Genomic DNA, 20,115 nt, shown 5'->3' with positions numbered 1-20,115 from the left:
AGCCAGTCTGAGGATGACACACTGGACTTATGAGTCCCAGTGTTAGTACCACTAGGACACGCTGATCCAGTTACCCAGAGTGTGGAGGCGACCTACAGAGGGGATTTCAGGTGTCCCCAGACCTCAGACTCAGAAAAACTCAGTCACAAAGTAGAGGTGCTCCCCTGTACTCACTCCCCAACCTCCCACCCTTGTCGAGGAGAAAACTCTACTGCTTCCCTAAACGGGGGCCCCAAAACCCAGTGGGCAAAATTCAGCCTCTCCCTGTTTGTGTTTTTTTTTTTTTTGACGGAGACTTGCTCTGTCACCCAGGCTGGAGTGCAATGGCGTGATCTCCGCTCACTGCAACCTCTGCTGCCTGAGTTCAAGCAATTCTCCTGCCTCAGCCTCCCAAGTAGCTGGGATTACAGGCACCTGCCACCACACCTGGCTAATTTTTGTATTTTTAGTAGAGATGGGGTGTCAGCATCTTGGCCAGGCTGGTCTTGAACTCTTGACCTCGTGATCCACCTGTCTCGGCCTCCCAAAGTGCTGGGATTACAGGTGTGAGCCACCGTGCCCAGCTGTCTGCCTGTTTTTATACATCCCATGAGCTCAAAATGGCAGTTACGCTTCCCCCGCTGTCCCGAGATGGAGTCTTGCTCTGTCGCCCAGGCTGGAGTGCAGTGGCGCAATCTTGGCTCACTGCAAGCTCCACCTCCCAGGTTCACGCCATTCTCCTGCCTCAGCCTCCTGAGTAGCTGGGACTACAGGCACCTGCCACCACGCCCGGCTAATTTTTTGTATTTTTAGTAGAGACGGGGTTTCACTGTGTTAGCCAGGATAGTCTCGATCCGACCTCGTGATCTGCCTGCCTTGGCCTCCCAAAGTGCTGGGATTACAGACATGAGACACAGTGCCCGGCCGGCAGTTATGCTTTTATTTATTTATTTATTTATTTATTTATTTATTTATTTATTTATTTATTATTATTTGAGATGAAGTCTCACTCTATTGCCCAGGCTGGAATGCAGTGCGATCTCGGTTCACTGCAACTGTCATCTCCTGGGTTCAAGAGACTCTTCTGTCTCAGCCTCCCGAGTAGCTGTGACTACAGGCACCCGCCACCATGCCCAGCTAATTTTTGTATTTTTAGTAGAGACAGAGTTTCACCATGTTGACCAGGCTGGTCTTGAACTCCTGGCCTTAGGTGATTGGCCCGCCTCTGCCGTGGCATTTATGCTTTTAAATGATTGGGGGCAGAAAGGAGGGGATCCACAGAAGATTTTATCACACATGGAAGTGATGTGAAATTCACATCTCAGCGTCCAGGCATAAAGTTGTGTTGGCACACAGCCACGCCCACTTGTTTGCAGACTGTCAGTGGCAGAATGGAGTAGCTGTGATAGAAACCATGACCCACCAAGCTGAAAGTATTTCGTATCCGGGCCTGTTTCACAGAAAAACTGCTTCCCCTGCCCTACACACTTGCTAGGCCTCCTTTCCTTTTATATTTTGTGTAAAAATGGGGTCTTGCTCTATGGCCCAGGCTGAAGGGTAGTGGCACAATCATAGCTCACTGCACCCCTGAACTCCTAGGCTCAAGCATTCCCCCGACCTCAGCCTCCTGAGAACTTAGGGTCACAGGCCAGAGCCACCATGCCTGGCTAATAATTTTTTTGTTGTTATTGTTTTTTGTGTTTTTTTTGAGATGGAATCTCGCTCTGTCACCCAGGCTGGAGTGCAGTGGCCGGATCTCAGCTCACTGCAAGCTCCGCCTCCCGGGTTCACGCCATTCTCCTGCCTCAGCCTCCCGAGTAGCTGGGACTACAGGCGCCCGCCACCTCGCCCGGCTAGATTTTTGTAGTTTTTAGTAGAGACGGGGTTTCACCGTGTTAGCCAGGATGGTCTTGATCTCCTGACCTCGTGATCCGCCCGTCTCGGCCTCCCAAAGTGCTGGGATTACAGGCTTGAGCCACCGCGCCCGGCCGCCCAACTAATTTTTGTATTTTTAGTAGGGACGGGGTTTCAGCCATGTTGACCAGGACGGTCTCGAACTCTTGACCTTGTGATCGGCCCACCTCAGCTTCCCAAAGTGCTGGGATTATAGGCGTGAGCCACTGTGCCTGGACTTTTTTTTTCTTTTTTTTTTTTGTAGAGACAAGGTCTTGCATGTCGCCCATGCAGGTCTTGAACTTCTGGGCTCAAGCGATCCACCTACCTCAGCCTCTTAAAGTGCTTGGATTGCAGGCCTGAGCCCCGGCACCCGCTCTAGTTAGTATTTTACATCCCTGTGATGCTTCCCTTTGGTTTGGTTTTCTTTGTTCTCTCTTTGTGTGGAGGTGCTTCTTTTCCACATAGAATTCTGACATCTCCTCTTAAAATAAATTCAAGTTTAAAAATTGTTCATTGGCCGGGCACGGTGGCTCAAGCCTGTAATCCCAGCACTTTGGGAGGCCGAGATGGGCGGATCACGAGGTCAGGAGTTCGAGACCATCCTGGCTAACACGGTGAAACCCCGTCTCTACTAAAAAATACAAAAAACTAGCCGGGCGAGGTGGCGGGCGCCTGTAGTCCCGGCTACTCGGGAGGCTGAGGCAGGAGAATGGCGTAAAAACCCGGGAGGCAGAGCTTGCAGTGAGCTGAGATCCGGCCACTGCACTCCAGCCTGGGTGACAGAGCGAGACTCCGTCTCAAAAAAAAAAAAAAAAAAAAAAAAAAAAAAAAAATTATTCATTTAGGCCAGGTGCAGTGGCTCACGTCTGTAAACCCAGCACTTTGGGAGGCTGGGGCTGGCATATCATCTGAGGTCAGGAGCTCGAGACCAGCCTGGGCAACATGGTGAAACCCCATCTCTGCTAAAAATGCAAAAAATAGCCAGGTGTGGTGGCAGGCACCTATAATCCCAGATACACAGGAGGCTGAGGCAGGAGAATCGCTTGAACCGGGAATGTGGAGGTTGCAGTGAGCCGAGATTGTGCCACTACACTTCAACCTGGACAAGAGTGAAACTCTGTCTCAAAAAATTAAACACACAAATAAATAAAATAAAGCAAGCGATGAAATAAAGGATAGCAACTGTGGGCGGAGGAGTCAGTGAAGAGGAGAAACTATTACAGCTTCTCCTCGTTTCCACCTCTAAAAGCGGAGAGGCCATTGTTTCCAGAACACTTGGATCATGGAGTCTCATCACCCATCCTGTCCTCCCCTAAGCATGTTCCAGGAAGGAAGCTTGTGGGTGCTGTGGGGTTACTTGGCCAAGTGCAGGTGAAGCCAGCGCAGGAAGCCCAGCCCTAATTCCACACGGGTTTGGACGCTGCGTCCCCAGCTTCTCTCTGCAGGACACTGAGGCTCCCGGCTTCCCTCCCATCTTCCCATCCATCTTCCCCCTCAGTGCCTGGGCCATGTTCCTGGACCGTCCCCAGCAGTGGCTCCAGCTCGTCCTCCTCCCCCCGGCCCTGTTCATCCCAAGCACAGAGAATGAGGAGCAGCGGCTAGCCTCTGCCAGAGCCGTCCCCAGGAACGTCCAGCCGTATGTGGTGTACGAGGAGGTCACCAACGTCTGGATCAATGTAAGCGGGACAAGCGCTAGCTGTGTGTTTGCCTGGGCCCTGAAGTCACACTGCCCCCACCCCTACATCCCAGAAGGCTGAGTGCCAATGATGGGTGGGGTTTGCCCTTATTTGGAGAAGTGAGCTCAGGCCTTGGCCATCCCTGGCTGGCAGGGAAGAGGGTCTGCGGAGCTGGTGAGTCTGGCAGCTATTGGAGCCTCTTCCCTCATCTTTTTTTTTTTTTTGAGATAGTCTCGCTCTGTCACCCAGGCTGGAGTGCAGTGGCACAGTCTCGGCTCACTGCAACCTCCGCCTCCCCCCGGGTTCAAGCAATTATCCTGTCTCACAATTATCCTGTCTCAGCCTACCGAGTAGCTGGGATTACAGGCGCGTGCCACCACGCCCAGCTAATTTTTTGTATTTTTAGTAGAGATGGAGTTTCACTGTGTTAGCCAGGAAGGTCTCGATCTCCTGCCCTTGTGATCCGCCTGCCTCAGCCTCCCAAAGTGCTGGGATTACAGGTGTGAGCCATCGCGTCTAGCTTTTTTTTTAAATTTTATTTTGTCCTAATTAGAGACAGGGTTGCTCTGTTGCCCAGACTGGAGTGCAGTGGTACGGTCATAGCTCGCTGCAGCCTCGACCTCCTGGGCTTAAGTGATCCTCCCGCCTCAGCCTCCTGAGTAGCTAGGACTATAAGCCTGCACCACAATGCCTGGCTAATTTATTTATTTATTTTTAGAGGTGGAGTTTACTATGTTGTCCAGGCTGATCTCTCAAACTCCTGGGCTCAAGCAAGTCTCTTGCCCCAGCCTCCCAAACTACCGGGATTACTGGTGTGAGCCACCATGCCCAGCCACCCACACCTTCTGACGCATCTTCTTTCCCCTTTCCGGACAGGTTCATGACATCTTCTATCCCTTCCCCCAATCAGAGGGAGAGGACGAGCTCTGCTTTCTCCGCGCCAATGAGTGCAAGACCGGCTTCTGCCATTTGTACAAAGTCACCGCCGTTTTAAAATCCCAGGGCTATGATTGGAGTGAGCCCTTCAGCCCCAGGGAAGGTGAGCAGAGCATGACGAATGCTGTCGACTCTGTCCCGGGACAGGACAGAGCTCCCAAGGGTCCCGTCTGGATAGAGAGGCGGGGTGGTCCAGGAGCCAGGCCCAGGCTCTTCCAGGTTAGAGCAGGGACACCATGGACGCCAGGGCCGGGTGGTTCTCTGGGGTGGGGCCTTCCTGTGCGCTGAATGGCGTCCTTGGCCTCCACCCACTACATGCCAGGAGCACCTCCAGTTGTGACAATAACAGATGTCCCTAGATGTGGTCCGGTGCCCTCTGAGGGCAGAGCCCACACAGCAACCAAGGCGTCCCCCAACACAGGGGACAGAGACCCCAGGGAGCGAGGCATCCGGGAGTGCAGGAGCTGAGGGGCGAAGGAGCCAGGGATGGGCGATGCCGTAGGCTGCCGCAGAGCTGAGTACAATGTGGACCGAGGAGTGACAACTGCCTCACGCCAGCATCAGGGTCCTCCTGGGTGGGATGCAGCCAGTGCAGACTGGCTGAGCATCTTGAAGGGGAGCTGTCTTCGGCTCATTGGTGTTTTGCTTTCTGTCTGTCTGGCTTAGCCACCACCACCTGGCATTGGGATTTCATGTACATGCTCGTTTTGCCCCCTATGGGAAAATGGGCCGGCCTGAGCACTCACGTTTCAAATGTGGTCTCAAGTAGAGCCAGCCACAGCTGCCACTTTCCAGGGGCACAGACCCTCCAGGCTGCTGCAGTGTCACCAGGGACCCCTGGCCTGTGAGGTGTGCACACCAGATTTCCCAGCACCCTGCTCAGCCCCCAGCACACACCATGCATCTCCTAGACGGCAGGTGCATGGCAAGGAGGTGACCCCAAGTGACGTTGCATCAGAAGGAACACGTCAGGACGCAGGCAGGAGCCTGGGTCTTGGGGCTGGGTGGGAACCCCTGTTCTCCCCAGGTCCCGATGCTACAAGTAACCCCACCCAGACCTCTACGCCAGGGAAACCACGTCTACCCTCCCGTGCTGTTCGTCCCTCCTGACAGACACGTTTCCAACAGCTTGTTTAGACCTAAAAGGTTAAGAAAGGACAGTGAGCCCTCAGTTACAAACCGTCTCAGTTGCATGCCATGATACGCCCCGCACTGTCATTCTTTACCTGCTGAAAATTCAAATGTGAGGTCAACCCTCCTACCCCCACAAAAGACAATAATAAAACCAGCGGAGCCCCGGTCTCTAGCCCTAGCGTTCACCAGCGTCTTGTTCCAGCCGGGGTCATGGCTCACACCTGGAATCCCAGCGCTTTGGGAGGCCGAGGTGGGAGGATCGCTTGAGCCCAGGAGTTTAAGGCCAGCCTGGGCAACATAGTTAGACCCTGTCTCTACTCCCTCGCTCCCCCAAAAAAGTCGGCCAGGCGCAGTGACTCATGCCTGTAATCCCAGCAATTTGGGAGGCTGAGGCAGGTGGATCACCTGAGGTCAGGAGTTGGAGACCAGCTTGACCAACATGGTGAAACCCCGTCTCTACTAAAAATACAAAGTCTAGCTGGGCATGGTGGCAGGCGCCTATAATCCCAGCTACTTGGGAGGCTGAGGCAGGAGAATCACTTGAACCCAGGAGATGGAGGTTGCAGTGAGCCGAAATTGTGCCATTGTACTCCAGCCTGGGCGACAAGAGCAAGACTTCATCTTAAAAAAAAAAAAAAAAATGCTGGTTCTACAAAGTCCTAATGTGTCCTAAGAGGTCATAGGCCCAGTTGGCTCCACCCCCCACCCCCCCACCCCTGTGCCGCACACACGTCATGTGGCCTTTGGAGGGTTCTAAAATTGGGAAATTCCAATGAAAATCCAGACTCCTGGTTTCTCTTCCTGTTTCTTTTTTTTTTTTTTTTTTTTTTTTTTTTTTTTTTTTTTTTTTGAGACGGGTTCTTGCTCTGTCACCCAGGCTGGAGTGGCAGTGGTGTGATCATAGCTCACCACAGCCTCAACCTCCTGGGCTCAAGCAGTCCTCCCAACTCAATCTCCCAAGTAGCTTGGACCACAGACACACGTCACCATGCCTGACTAATTTTTTTTTTTTTGAGAGACAGGGTCTCACTATGTTGCCCAGGCTGGTCTCAAACTCCTGACCTCAAGCAATCCTCCTGCGTCGGCCTCCCAAAGTGCTGGGATTACACTAGTGAGCCAGGGGCCTCCTGGTTTCTCGTGGGAAACACCGGGCCTGCCATCCACATGGCAGGAACAGGCCCCGCAGGCCTCCTCTCCTGTCTGGCAGGTCTGACGCAGTGGCCTATGCTGGTGTCTTGAGTTCACGGCAACCCAGGGTTTCAGTGGCTCCATGGCGAGTCTCCTCGGGTGGAATTTGGCCTGGGTGCCTGCATCACCTCCCAGGCCCCTTCACCTCCCTTCTTTCTTTCCTTCCAGATGAATTTAAGTGCCCCATTAAGGAAGAGATTGCTCTGACCAGCGGTGAATGGGAGGTTTTGGCGAGGCACGGCTCCAAGGTACCAGGGTCTGCTTGCAGCCTTCCCCTGATCCACACATGTGTGTTTTACACACATACACTCACACATACATTCTCACACACACGCACACACACACACATACTCATTCTCACACACATGCACACACACACTCACGTGCGTGCACACGCACACAGACCTGTAAGGACCCTGCTTTACAGCACTTTGCAGGCCTCAGCAGTGTCTACCGTACACACAAGCCAACCATTTCATCACCTCCCGTCTCATCTTGAACGTTGTGCCATTCATGTGCTTTATCCTTTCACGCTGAAATTAAGGAAAACATTGGAAGCCTTTTAGAAATCATGAAAGAGGAAGCGTGTCCTCTGCAGGCCTTCTGGGGCCATGCGTCCAGCTGCCCTGTTGTGGGGCGCGATGCTCCCTGCACTGGAAGCCCGTGCCCCGCTGTCTCGGGAGACCACTTACCCTCAGTTTCCTCACGTCCTGGGGTCCCTAGTCACCCCAGGCTCCAGCTGCCTCCACCGGCCTCTCAGGCCCTGGGCACGGGGCGATGCCCTCTCCTCCCTCGGGGCTCGGAGGCCTCCTGGCTCCTTCCCAGGCATCAGCCAAAGCCTGCTCGCTCCCGGGCAGTAGCAGTTGTTTCGAGGCCATTCGTGTCCCAGCGCAGGTGAAGGAGGGGCCCCGCTGCTCCACGTAGTGCAGGCTGTCCTCCTGCTCCTCCAGGAGATGCCACTACTGGGGCTTCCCACAGGAAGGCAGGGCCTTGCCACTTCTGAACCCAAGCACCTGGGTTAGAGGAATGGCTGACCAGGCTGGGGACTGCTGGGTTCCCCTGAGCCTCTCTCTTGGGCACGGTGCCCTCCCTGGCCTTCCCACCTGGCTCGGCGGGCCCTCCCAATTCAAGCCCGGAGAGAGTCGTCTGGGGGTGGAGTTCAGGCCCCAGGTCCCACCTGAGGATGCGCAGTTCCCAGCTCGACCAGGGGCTGCTCCCAGCCCTCGGGGCCAGATAAGGGCATCTTTCAGGGACAGTTCACCTCCAGCCCTAAAGCAGGCTTGGGAGAGAACGGCGTGCGTCCCCAGTCCGAGGAACATGGGACCCACTCCTGTGGGGCATGGAGAGGGGCGTGGGCCCAGGGGCATCTGGGATGCACCACGAGGACCTCCTGTCCCCCTGCAGATCTGGGTCAACGAGGAGACCAAGCTGGTGTACTTCCAGGGCACCAAGGACACGCCGCTGGAGCACCACCTCTACGTGGTCAGCTATGAGGCGGCCGGGGAGATCGTGCGCCTCACCACGCCCGGCTTCTCCCACAGCTGCTCCATGAGCCAGGTGGGTACCGCCCAGCCTCACAGCATTGCCCTGTGCCTGTCCAACAGCTCCCAGCCAGAGCAGTCCCTGATGGCCAGGCACAGCACTCAGGGCCACTCTCATGGTTTTGCATTCTCATAGCTGCCTTGGGGCAGGTGGTGCCCACCCCTGCCTCCTGGGTAAGACAAGGAAGGGAGTGAATTGCCCACTGCTACCCCCAGGCTAGTAAGTGGTGGAGCCCCCCCAGTGCCTGTCCACTGAGCCTGGGCCCTGCCGCTCTGTGTGCAGTGGGATATGGCCCTTAGCCTCTCAGAACATTCTAGAATGTCTGGTGGTGGCCATGCAGAGGGCCACCCCTAGTCTAGGGCATGAGTCGGCTGCAGTTTGCCAGCTGTGGAACCAGCAAGTGTGCAGGCCTGGGCAGCGGCAGAGCCCTCGGCAGATCCAGGGCGTTGGTGACTGTCCACGGGCCCCTGGCTGGGGGACAGACTCCTCCTGGCCTCAGTTTCCTGCTCTGCAGAACGGGGCGACGGCAGTGGTGCCCGCCTTGCAGCAGTGGGTGGAGATTTGAGGTTTCATGACAGGATGGGGGCGGGTAGGACGGAAGCTGCCCGGGATTTGCGGTCGGCACCCAGTGGAAAGGGGATAGCAGCGTCCCGTAGAGCTCATCGCCCCATTCCACCCCCAGAACTTCGACATGTTCGTCAGCCACTACAGCAGCGTGAGCACACCACCCTGCGTGCACGTCTACAAGCTGAGCGGCCCCGACGACGACCCCCTGCACAAGCAGCCCCGCTTCTGGGCCAGCATGATGGAGGCAGCCAGTGAGTAGCCCCTGCCCCACCCCACGGGAGCCTCCGCTCACCCGGCTGTAAAACGGGACAAGGGCCCCATGCTGCGGGAAGAGGCAGAGGCCTGGAGCCGGCCTGCTTGGCCTCGCACAGCACCCAGGCCCCTCTCAGGCATCGGGAACTTGTCATAGGACATAAGCAGCAGCCCCTGCCGTCTGAGACAGTCCTGGTCCGAGCTGCAGTAAAGGGCTGCCCTGCACAGAACCCGGCAGGGATGCAGCTCCATGTGCCAGCCCCCTGCCAAAACAGTAACCAGTGACACAGACCCTGTCACTGGGAGCTCCCAGGGTAGTGGGCAGGTGACAAGTAAACATCTTCATCAGCCAGCGCAGTGGCTCCTGCCTGTAATCCCAGTGCTTTCGAGGCCAAGGCAGGAGGATTGCTTGAGCCTAAGAGTTTGAGACCAGCCTGAGCAACACAGCAAGAACCCCCCCGCTCTACAAAAATGTTAAAAATTAGCTGGGTGTAGTAGTGTGCACCTGTAGTCCTAGCTACTCAGGAGACTGAGGTGGGGGGATCGTTTGAGCCCAGAAGTTGGAGGCTGCAGTGAGCTGTGATTGTACCACTGCACTCCAGCCTGGGCAACAGAGCAAGACGCTGACTCTTAAAAAAATTAAAAATTAAAAACATTTTGGGCCAGGCGCAGTGGCTCACGCCTGTAATCCTAGCACTTTGGGAGGCTGAGGCGGGCAGATCACGAGATCAGGAGATTGAGACCATCCTGGCTAACACGGTGAAACCTCGTCTCTACTAAAAATACAAAAAATACAAAAAATTAGCCGGGCGTGGTGGTGGGCGCCTGTAGTCTCAACTACTCAGGAGGCTGAGGCAGGAGAATGGCATGAACCCGGGAGGCAGAGGTTGCGGTGAGTTGAGATCACTCCACCGCACTCCAGCCTGGGTGACAGAGCGAGACTCCATCTCAAAAAAAACCAAAAAACATTTTGAACAGTGGCGTTCCATACAGGGGTGGCCGGGATGCCAGAGTCCACCCACACTGCTTTGAAACCCGCCGTGGTTATCAGGCTTTCCACTTCACCTCCTCCAGAACCCTGGAGTCCTGGCCACAGCCGCACGCAGAGGGCCCTTTACGGTGTCCCGGCCCCAGAGACTGCCGCTTACAGCAGCACCTGCTCAGAGTCGACACTCCGAGGCCTTTATCAGGAAAAGGAGCAAAGGGTCAGTCACAGGGGGGCCTCAGAAAATGAGACAACCTGACACCTTGCCCAGAACCTGGAGGTTGGCCAGGACCCTGCATTGGTGACTCCGGGTTCCAGTGCTGGCTCCATCACACACATCAGCGTATCACTATGAAGTGTTTCTTTATCAACGAAACTGTATATACAGAGTGCAGGATGAAAACCAGTGGGTCAGCACACTGCCAGGCTCTCAGGCATCACTCAGTACAAGGACAATCCACCGTGGCCCGTCTCTGCTGTGTTGGTGGGCTTCCAGAACATTCTAGACACAACGAGTTTCCAGCATATGCTGGGTATTATGTGGGCTGGAAAGCATTTTGTGATGCCCTCACCCCCTGAGCAGAAACAGATCCCAGGCCTCCCTCCACAGCCCAGTCCTCCCGCTCCTGTCCACACCGACACGGCCAGGAGCTGGGGCCCTGGCTTCAGATGAAGAGATGGGGGCCAGGGAGGGGAAGGGGCTCAGCAGGGCAGCCAGCCTAGAAGTGGGGGCAGAGACCAGAACCCCAGTGCCCTGAGGATCGAGGCACTGTTTCCCAAAACTCCCAGTCTGTACCACGTTTGAAGACTGCTTGCACTAGGAGCAGGCCGACTGCTGTCAAATCCAGCCACGTGCAGTCCCTCTGTGTGGTCTGTGGCCACATAGCGCTACTGCAACAGATGACATAGAGACACGGCACAGAGTGTGTGCCCTGCCACGCCCAGTTCCCAGAGCCCAATATATTTGCTATCTGGCCCTCCACAGTAAACTTCTGCTACCCGTAGACCTGTAGTACCCTTTACTCATCTTCCTATAAATTGCCCCACCAAAATTTACCTACATACATTTATTTAAAGAAAAAACTGGGCCAGGTGCAGTGCCTCACGCCTGTAATCCCAGCACTTTGGGAGGCCAAGGTGGGCGGGTCACCTGAGGTCAGGAGTTCGATGGCTGGCTGTGGTGGCTCACGTCTATAATCCCAGCACTTTGGGAGACCAAGGTGGGTGGATCACCTAAGGACAGAATTTCAAGACCAACCTGGCTAATACGGTGAAACCCCATCTCTACTAAAATACAAAAATTAGCCAAGCGTGGTGGCAAGCACATGTAATCCCAGCTATTGGAGAAGCTGAGGCAGGAGAATTGCTCAAACCCGGAAGGTGCAGGTTGCAGTGAGCTGAGATCATGCCACTGCACTCTAGCCTGGGTGACAGAATGAGAATCCATCTCAACAACAACAACAAAAAAAAAAAAAACAAAAAAAAAAAACAAGCAATTCGAGACAAGTTAGGCCGACATGATAAAACCCTCTCTCTACTAAAAATACAAAAAAATTAGCCGGGCGTGGTGCCATGCACCTATAATCCTACCTACTCAGGAGGCTGAGGCAGGAGAATCGCTTGAACCCAGGAGGTGGAGGTTGCAGTGAGCCGAGATCCCAAGACTTTGTCTTGAAAACAAAAAGAAAAAGAGGGCCAGGCATTGTGGCTCACACCTGTAATCCTAGCACTTCGGGAGGCTGAGGCGGGTGGATCACGAGGTCAAGAGATCGAGACCATCCTGGCCAACATGGTGAAACCCCATCTCTACTAAAAATACAAAAAAATTAGCCGGGCATGGTGGCGTGTGCCTGTAGTCCCAGCTACTCGGGAGGCTGAGGCAGAAGAATCGCTTGAACCTGGGAGGCAGAGGTTACAGTGAGCTGAGATCACGCCACTGTACTCCAGCCTGGCAACAGACTCTGTCTCAAAAAATAAATAAATAAATAAAGAGAAAAAACATAAAAATAAAAAAAAATTAAAAAAAAAAAAAAGAAAAACCCCCACCATCCTAATTGGACAACCACTGTTGCTTTGCAAAAATAGCAGTGACCCTACTCAGGAGGCCGAGGTGGGAGGATCGCTTGAGGCCAGGAAGTTGAGACCAGCCTGGGCAACAGGGAGATGAGACCCCATCTCTACAAAAACTGTACAAATCTTATTTTAATTTAAAAAAAATGTTTTTTTTTTCAATTATCAACTCTCGGGAAGCCCAGGAAAAGAGGAGGTGCTTTGGTCCACCCTCCGAGGCTTGGGGTGGGCAGGAGAACAAGTGTGTCGGCCAGATGTGGCTTCCCTGGGCAGCCAGATAGCCACCCTGTCTCCCGCAGGCTGCCCCCCGGATTACGTGCCTCCAGAGATCTTCCACTTCCACACGCGCTCAGACGTGCGGCTCTACGGCATGATCTACAAGCCCCACGCCTTGCAGCCAGGGAAGAAGCACCCCACCGTCCTCTTTGTGTATGGAGGCCCCCAGGTGGGTGCACACCTGCTCCCCAAGGCCCCCACCCCACCATCCACCTGAGGACTCCCCATCCCCACTCAAGCGCCAGCCATAGAAGGGTCAACCAGAGGAGGCTCCCTGGCCACCTGCCTGGTGCTCCAGCCCATCCCGCCTGCCCTGACTACACAGGGTCCTCGGAGCCCCTCACTCTCCTGCCTCTGTGGCCGTTTGCATGCTCCCCACCCTGCCCGGATGGCCTCCCCTTACCCCTCCACCTGCTGACTCCCCTGTTCCTCTGGGAAGCCCCCTAGTCTCCAGGTTAGAGGTGGCCATGGGCCCTGGGCCCAATTCCTGGAGCAGGGGTCAGGAGCAGGCAGCAGATTGGCAGGTGGACCATCTCAGGCGCACATCTTACCCAGAGCAGCTCTGTTCCCCTAGAGGATACGGGGCGATGTCTGGGGACTTTGTGGTTCATCACCACTGGGAGTTCCCCTGGCCCAGAGTGGCTGCTCAGCACCCCGCAGCGCCCAGGTGGCCCCACCTGAGAGTGAGCCACCCCACTGTCCATCGTGCCAGAGTGGTGGTTCCAGGCAGGACTGGGGCAGTGGCCCAGCTGAGAAGGAGCCTGACAGCGGCCTTCCCTTCTCCCAAGCAGGGTCCCAAGTGTGGGCCCCTCGCGCCTTGTCACTCCCAGGTGTCCATCCAGAGCCTCCAGGGCACAGGTGCCTTCATTAGGCTCCAAGGTCTCAGCCTGGCCCGGCCCAGTCCCCAGCCTGCCGGCATCTCCCCTGCTCAGCCTGTCCTGCCCGGCATCTCCTGCTGTACTGCTGCCCCTCACCTCCCCACAGGTGCAGCTGGTGAATAACTCCTTCAAAGGCATCAAGTACTTGCGGCTCAACACGCTGGCCTCCCTGGGCTATGCCGTGGTCGTGATTGACGGCAGGGGCTCCTGTCAGCGGGGGCTTCGGTTCGAAGGGGCCCTGAAAAACCAAATGGTAATAACTCCTCCCTGTTGCTCTAGGTCCCTCCGGTCTTGGGAAGGGAGCCCTGGGCCGTGTGGGTGTGGGGCGTGGGGGGGCTCTGGAGTACCCCCCGCAGAAGGGCACTTCTGGCTGGGGCGACACAGGCTCAATGAGACGACCTTTTACAACAAAAGGGGACGTATGCTTTGCTGCTCAGCTCTGGGCTGTGCCCTGCAAGGACAGAGGCATCCGTCCATCCTGCCCGGTGCCTGAGCACACAGAACCCAAGAGGCTGCAACCCAGATGCAGCCAGACACCGCAGGCCAGGCCGGGTCCACAGGAAGTCCCCAGGGCGGGGCTGGCCAGGGCCAGTGGCCGTGGAAGTTGTGCCGACAGTGGTGATGACGACGGTGGTGATGGCGACCATCTCAGCCCCTTTGCGCTGCTGGAACAAAGCCCCACAGCCTGGGGATTTATAAAGAATGAAAGTGTCTCAGTTCTGGAGGCTGGGAGGTCCAAGGCCAAGGCAGGGCTGTGTCGGGGAGGGCTGCTCTGTTCCCAGGAGGACGCTTGGTTGGCACACCTTCCAGAGGGGCCCTGTGCTGCCTCCTACACGGCAGAGGGGTTGCGAGGGGCGGAAAAGGCGTGCCCTGCCTCCATCAGGCCCGTTTATAAGGGACCCTCATCCCATTCACATGAGTGGGCCCCATGGCTCAGTCACTTAAAGGCCGCAGTGGGGATCTCAGCACGGACTTCAGAGGGGACGCCAGCATTGAAACCGTGGCAGTGGCGGTGGTGGGATGTGGCTGGTAGTGACGACGGCGACGGCACCAGCCATTCTTTGTGCCCTTGCACATGCCTGGGCACCCCCGTCTTTTTCTTCCTCGTGCCCTCTGGAAAATGGGTCCTCTTCCTGTTAATGTCCCTGTATTAGGGATGGACAAACTGAGGCCCTGAGAGGAGACGTGGCTCCTAGAGCCACTCACCTGGGAGGTGGCAGAGCAGGGTGGCTGCTGGATCTGTCCAGCCACCCAGATAGCGGGCAGGGTTGGCAAGGCGTGGAGGGACAGGGGGTTTCCAGTGAGCCACTTTTCATCCAACAAGGAGAGATGCCCTGAAAGGAGCAGAGTTGTCACTGCAGGGGAGGGGCACACCGGGAGGAGGCCACTGAGAGGTGCCCGGCTTCATCCCTCAGGGCCAGGTGGAGATCGAGGACCAGGTGGAGGGCCTGCAGTTCGTGGCGGAGAAGTATGGCTTCATCGACCTGAGCCGAGTTGCCATCCATGGCTGGTCCTACGGGGGCTTCCTCTCGCTCATGGGGCTAATCCACAAGCCCCAGGTGTTCAAGGTGAGTCCCACCCCTGGCCGGCCTCAGCCGCGCCCCTCCCCGCCCCCTTCCCCAACTACGCCGCGTTTGCCCACCGCCCGCGCCACCCGGAGCCCACCCCCCGGGGAGGCGCCTCGGCAGGGGCCTTGCCACGTGGCTGTTTCTCCCCGCAGCAGCCCCACGGGGCCGAGCCCCCCTCCTCATTGCCCGCCACCGCCGACCGCAGGATGGCATCCGGCTGCACAAAACCCCGCCAGCAGCTCTCTGTGGGAGGCTGAGCCCGGGACCCCGGCCTCGGATGGGCAGAGGTGGGGCATGGTGTGCAGAGCGGCGGGGGGGCCCCAGGCCGGCGGCAGTCAGGGCACTGCGGGGCGGCGGCGATGAGGAGGAGGAGGAGGCAGACGGGCAGTGGGACCCGGCCCTCTGCGGCGGCGGGGAGGGGCCGCACCTGCCCGCCTGTGGCACCCTGCCCAACCCCGAGCCACGCACCGTCCACAGGGGCCACGCGGTCTGAGGGCCCCTCCCTTGCCAGTCCCGTGTGCATGAGCGCTCCTCACGGGCTCCAGGGCGGCCTCGGGACAGCGGCTGATGCTGGCTCTAGGACCCGACGCCTGTTTCTCTCTCTCTCCCTCTGCCCCCATCTGTCTGCTGTGTCCCTCAGGTGGCCATCGCGGGCGCCCCAGTCACCGTCTGGATGGCCTATGACACAGGGTACACTGAGCGCTACATGGACGTCCCCGAGAACAACCAGCATGGCTATGAGGCCGGTTCCGTGGCCCTGCACGTGGAGAAGCTGCCTAACGAGTAAGGCCGCTGCCCTGCCCTGCGGTCCTCCCTGGGGCTTCTGCACCCCGGCACCTGCTGTCTCCATCAGGTGTCTCCTGCCCCAGCCAGCCCCACCCCGGGAGCCTCAGGCCATGCTCCCACCTCTGCCCTGCGCTCCTGTGGTGGTGTCTGCCTGCATGTGCCTCACAGTCCCCTCCTGCCCACCTTGCAGGAAGGGGCACCTGGGGATGCTTGTCTGGGGAACGAGGCTCCCAGCCCTGCCCTGGGGAAGATGAGGGAATTCGAGTCACTGCTTTTCACAGGCAGGCATCCCCCACTCCCCTGCACTGCATCCTGCACGGGGCCCCATCACAGCCTCTGTCTTGTGCTTCTGGACATAGACGTCCACAGGGCCAGGGACCAGCTCAGATGTCCCATTTTGTGCTTTTAACATGGGTCTTATTCTCTGATGGAGAGAAAACAGTGTTCCCATTTTCTGGCACGTCTCCAGAAAATGTTCCCTGGAGTCCCATGCAGTCACCTGGAGGGTTAAAAATCTGCCTGGGCACGGGCCAGGTGCGGTGGCTCACGCCTGTAATCCCAACACTTTGGGAGGCCGAGGCGGGTGGATCACGAGGTCAGGAGATTGAGACCATCCTGGCTAACACAATGAAACCCCATCTCTATTAAAAATACAAAAAATTAGCTGGGCGTGGTGGTGGGTGCCTGTAGTCCTGGCTACACGGGAGGATGAGGCAGGAGGATGGCATGACCCCAGGAGGCGGAGCATGCAGTGAGTCAAGATAGTGCCACTGCACTCCAGCCTGGGCAACAGAGCAAGACTCTGACTCAAAAAAAAAAAAGAATCTGCCTGGGTAGTTTGGGAGGCCAAGGCAGGAGGATCGCTTAAGGTAGGAGTTCGAGACCAGCCTGGCCAACATGGTGAAACCCCAGCTCTACAAAAAAACATAAAAAATTAGCCAAGTGTGGTGGCACATGCCTGTAATGCCAGCTACTCAGAAGGCTGAGGCAGGAGAATCGCTTGAACCCGGCAGGTGGAGTTTGTAGTGAGCCAACATCACGCCACTGCACTCCAGCCTGGGCGACAGAGAGAAACTGTCTCAAAAACAATAATAATAACAATAGGCCAGGCACGGTGGCTCGCATCTGTAATCACAGCACTTTGGGAGGCTGAGGTGGGTGGATTGCTTGAGGTCAGGAGTTCAAGACCAGCCTAACCAACACGGTGAAAACCCGTCTCTACTAAAAGTATAAAAATTAGCCAGGTGTGGTGACACACACCTGTAATCCCAGCTACTCAGGAGGCCGAGGCAGGAGAATCGCTTGAACCTGGAAGGGTAAGGTCGCAGTGAGCTGAGATCACCCCACTGCACTCCAGCCTGGGCAACAGAGCGAGACTCTGTCTCAAAAAATAATAATTTATTGTGGTAAAGTTCACAGAACCTAAAAGTCACCTGAAGGCAGCCCTCGGTGCATTTGCAGTGTTGTGTGGCTGCTCCCTGGCTCCAGAACCTTCCCAGTACTCCAGCGTCAGACCCTGCTCCCATTCCTTAGCAGCCACTCCCCGTCCCGGGACACCACCAATCTGTGCGCTGTCTCAATGGGTTCATAAGTTCAGTTAATTTGGATGAATGTAAACTGGAATTTCAACAGCGACGTGTGGCCACTGGCTCCCATATCGGACAGGAAGGGCTAGGGCAGCCGATTCCGGTGAGGCCACATGTTGGCCTCACCAGTAGCCCAGGCCATACTCCAGACCACAGAGAGCAGCAGACCTAGGTGGGTTTTTGTTTTGTTTTGTTGAGAGAGTCTCACTCTGTTGTTTGGGCTGGAGTGCAATGGTTTAATCTCAGCTCACTGCAACCTCCACCTCCCGGGTTCAAGCAATTCTCGTGCCTCAGCCTCCTGAGTAGCTGGAATTACAGGCATGCACCACCACACTCAGCTAATTTTTGTATCTTTAGTAGAGACAGGGTTTCACCATGTTGCCCAGGCTGGTCTTGAACTCCTGGCCTCAAGTGACCCACCTGCCTTGGCCTCCCAAAGTGTGAGCCACCGTGCCCAGCATTTTTTTTTTTTAATCATAGCTCATTTTGCACCCTCCCAGGGTTCAGGTGATCCTCCTGCCTTAGGCTCAGCTGGACCACAGGTGTGCACCACCACGCCTGGCTAACTTTTAAATTTTTTTTTTTTTTTTTTTTTTTTTTTTTTTTTTTGAGACGGAGTCTCGCTCTGTCACCCAGGCTGGAGTGCAGTGGCCGGATCTCAGCTCACTGCAAGCTCCGCCTCCCGGGTTCACGCCATTCTCCTGCCTCAGCCTCCTGAGTAGCTGGGACTACAGGCGCCTGCCACCTCGCCCGGCTAAGTTTTTGTATTTTTAGTAGAGACGGGGTTTCACTGTGTTACCCAGGATGGTCTCGATCTCCTGACCTCGTGATCCGCCCGTCTCGGCCTCCCAAAGTGCTGGGATTACAGGCTTGAGCCACCGCGCCCGGCCCTTTTAAATATTTTTGTAGAGACAAGGTTTTGCCATGTTGCCCAAGCTGGTCTCAAACACCTGGACTCAAGCAATCTACCCAGCTTGGCCTCCCAAAGTACTGGGATTACAGGCATGAGGCACTGCACCCGGCCTGGGGTTTTATTTTTATTTTGTTTTTTCAATTTAATTTAGAGATGGGGTCTTGCTCTGTCACCCAGGCTGGAGTGCAGTGGTATGATCATAGCTCACTGTAGCCTCCACCTCCTGGGCTCAAGCGATCCTCCCACGTCAGCCAGCCGAGTAGCTGGACTACAGGCGTGTACCGCTACTGAATCTTTTTTTTTTTTTTTTTTTTGGAGACGCAGTCTTGATCTGTCGCCCAGGCTGGAGTGCAGTGGCGTGATCTCAGCACACTGCAACCTCTGCCTCCCAGGCTCAAGCAGTTCTCCTGCCTCAGCCTCCCAAGTAGCTGGGATTTCAGGCACCTGCCACCATACCTGGCTAATTTTTTTAAAATATATTTTTAGTAGAGACGGGGTTTCACCATGTTGGCCAGACTGGTCTCAAACTCCTGACCTTGTGATCAGTTAGTTCTCTTCCTACCCCGCAGACAATCCCTGGCCTCAGATCCTTACCCCTCTGTTTACCAGGCCCAACCGCCTGCTCATCCTCCATGGCTTCCTGGACGAAAACGTGCACTTTTTCCACACAAACTTCCTCGTCTCCCAATTGATCCGAGCAGGGAAACCTTACCAGCTCCAGGTGGGTGGCCCTTGGGGGCTTCGGCGACAGAGCCCTGGAAGTGGGGGATGGGGTGGGGCGGGGCGGGGTGGCTTCCCACTGTGATCAGGGGTTCCCTGGGGGATCTGGGGCTCCCAGCCCCCCACCCCACTGCCCCATGCCCCCGCCCTCCCAGCTCCCGGGGCCATTGATGGATCAGTCCTGTCTTGACAGCTCAGGGTTCCGCCTGCCTTCGGTGCTGGGAGCACGGGGTCGGGGGCTGCCACACCCACCCCTGCTCCGGGCCTAATGGAGGGAGGAACCCTTACCGAAATTGCCCCACAGACGGTCTTTATTTGAAACTGAGAAATTGCGTAGAAGAAACCGCTGGGTGCTGAAGGCCCTAGTAGGCTCCTTACTAAGGGGCTGGGGCCAAGCATTCCTTGAGGAGGCAGCAGTGAAGGGTGTTAGAGTGAGTGGAGCCAGCCAGGCTTGGGGGACCGAGCGGGAGGAGAGTGGGGGGAGTGGGTGGAGCCTCGGCAGCAACGTGGGGCTCAGTCTAGGTGGGCGGGGCTTCTGCGCTAAGGGGTGGGCATGGGTTATGGGCGGGGCCTCTGGCGAGGGGTGTGGGGCTTCTGCAGAGGGACGGGGCCTCAGTATTGCGGTGGGTGGGGCTTCTGCAGTAAATGGTTGGGCTTGGTGTGAGGAAGGGCCTCTGTAGTGAAGAGGGTGGGGCTCGGTCGGGGAGCAGGGCCTCAGTGGTGAGGAGGGTGGGGCTTCCACTGTAGAGATGGGGGGCCTCAGTGAGGAGGGTGGGGCTTCTGCTCTAGAGGGGCGGGGCCCCGGTGGGGGTTGGGCTTCGGCTGGATTTCCATCTGAAGGTGATGGGAGGTGTCCCGGCCCTGTGAGCAGAGTGTAGAGTGGGGCGGCTTGCCGTTTGACCCACATTTCTCTGGCTGCTTTGTGGACGGCCTGTGGGGGACAGTGGGACGTGGTCCATAGTTGTTCCAGCAGGAGATTCGGGAGGTATCTTGGAGGCAAGAGGGCCAGGTTTTATTATACCTGTGGACTGCAGACAATTTCTGCTTCCTGGGCGCCTCGGCATGCTCTGTCCGGTGGGGAGCGCCCTGTTGCCTTTCAACAGAGTCGGGAAATGGGGCTGCAGAGCAGGAGGGAGGCAGAGCCGCCTTGTGGTGTGATGAGC

At 56.5% G+C, this 20,115-nt stretch overlaps 1 protein-coding gene across 10 annotated transcripts in view; it reads left to right on the top strand.

Annotated features, from left to right (window-relative positions):
* DPP9 (dipeptidyl peptidase 9) overlaps positions 1-20,115 on the top strand; it is a 50,684-nt gene that overhangs the window by 26,816 nt on the left and 3,753 nt on the right. For 3 of the 10 annotated variants that reach the window (XR_012428260.1, XR_010583247.2, XR_010583248.2), the window contains 11 exons: positions 3,374-3,551; positions 4,428-4,590; positions 6,978-7,057; positions 8,214-8,366; positions 9,034-9,169; positions 12,525-12,670; positions 13,486-13,632; positions 14,795-14,947; positions 15,100-15,234; positions 15,588-15,730; positions 18,842-18,953. Coding sequence is in view for 3 of the 10 variants with exons in the window: in XM_045380600.3 (XP_045236535.2) it covers positions 3,374-3,551; positions 4,428-4,590; positions 6,978-7,057; positions 8,214-8,366; positions 9,034-9,169; positions 12,525-12,670; positions 13,486-13,632; positions 14,795-14,947; positions 15,588-15,730; positions 18,842-18,953 (1,411 nt within the window). In the remaining 7 variants the exon portion in view is untranslated. Of the gene's footprint in view, positions 1-3,373; positions 3,552-4,427; positions 4,591-6,977; positions 7,058-8,213; positions 8,367-9,033; positions 9,170-12,524; positions 12,671-13,292; positions 13,633-14,794; positions 14,948-15,099; positions 15,235-15,587; positions 15,731-18,841; positions 18,954-20,115 lie in introns of all 10 variants that reach the window. The other 7 variants (XM_045380600.3, XM_045380597.3, XM_065535226.2 and 4 more) reach the window with 4 other exon arrangements.

The sequence above is a fragment of the Macaca fascicularis genome, chromosome 19 (genome assembly GCF_037993035.2).
Source record: "Macaca fascicularis isolate 582-1 chromosome 19, T2T-MFA8v1.1".
NCBI classification, from domain to species: domain Eukaryota; kingdom Metazoa; phylum Chordata; class Mammalia; order Primates; family Cercopithecidae; genus Macaca; species Macaca fascicularis.
The sequence above is the reverse complement of the archived record's forward strand: the minus strand, read 5'-3'. Positions and strand labels throughout refer to the sequence as shown.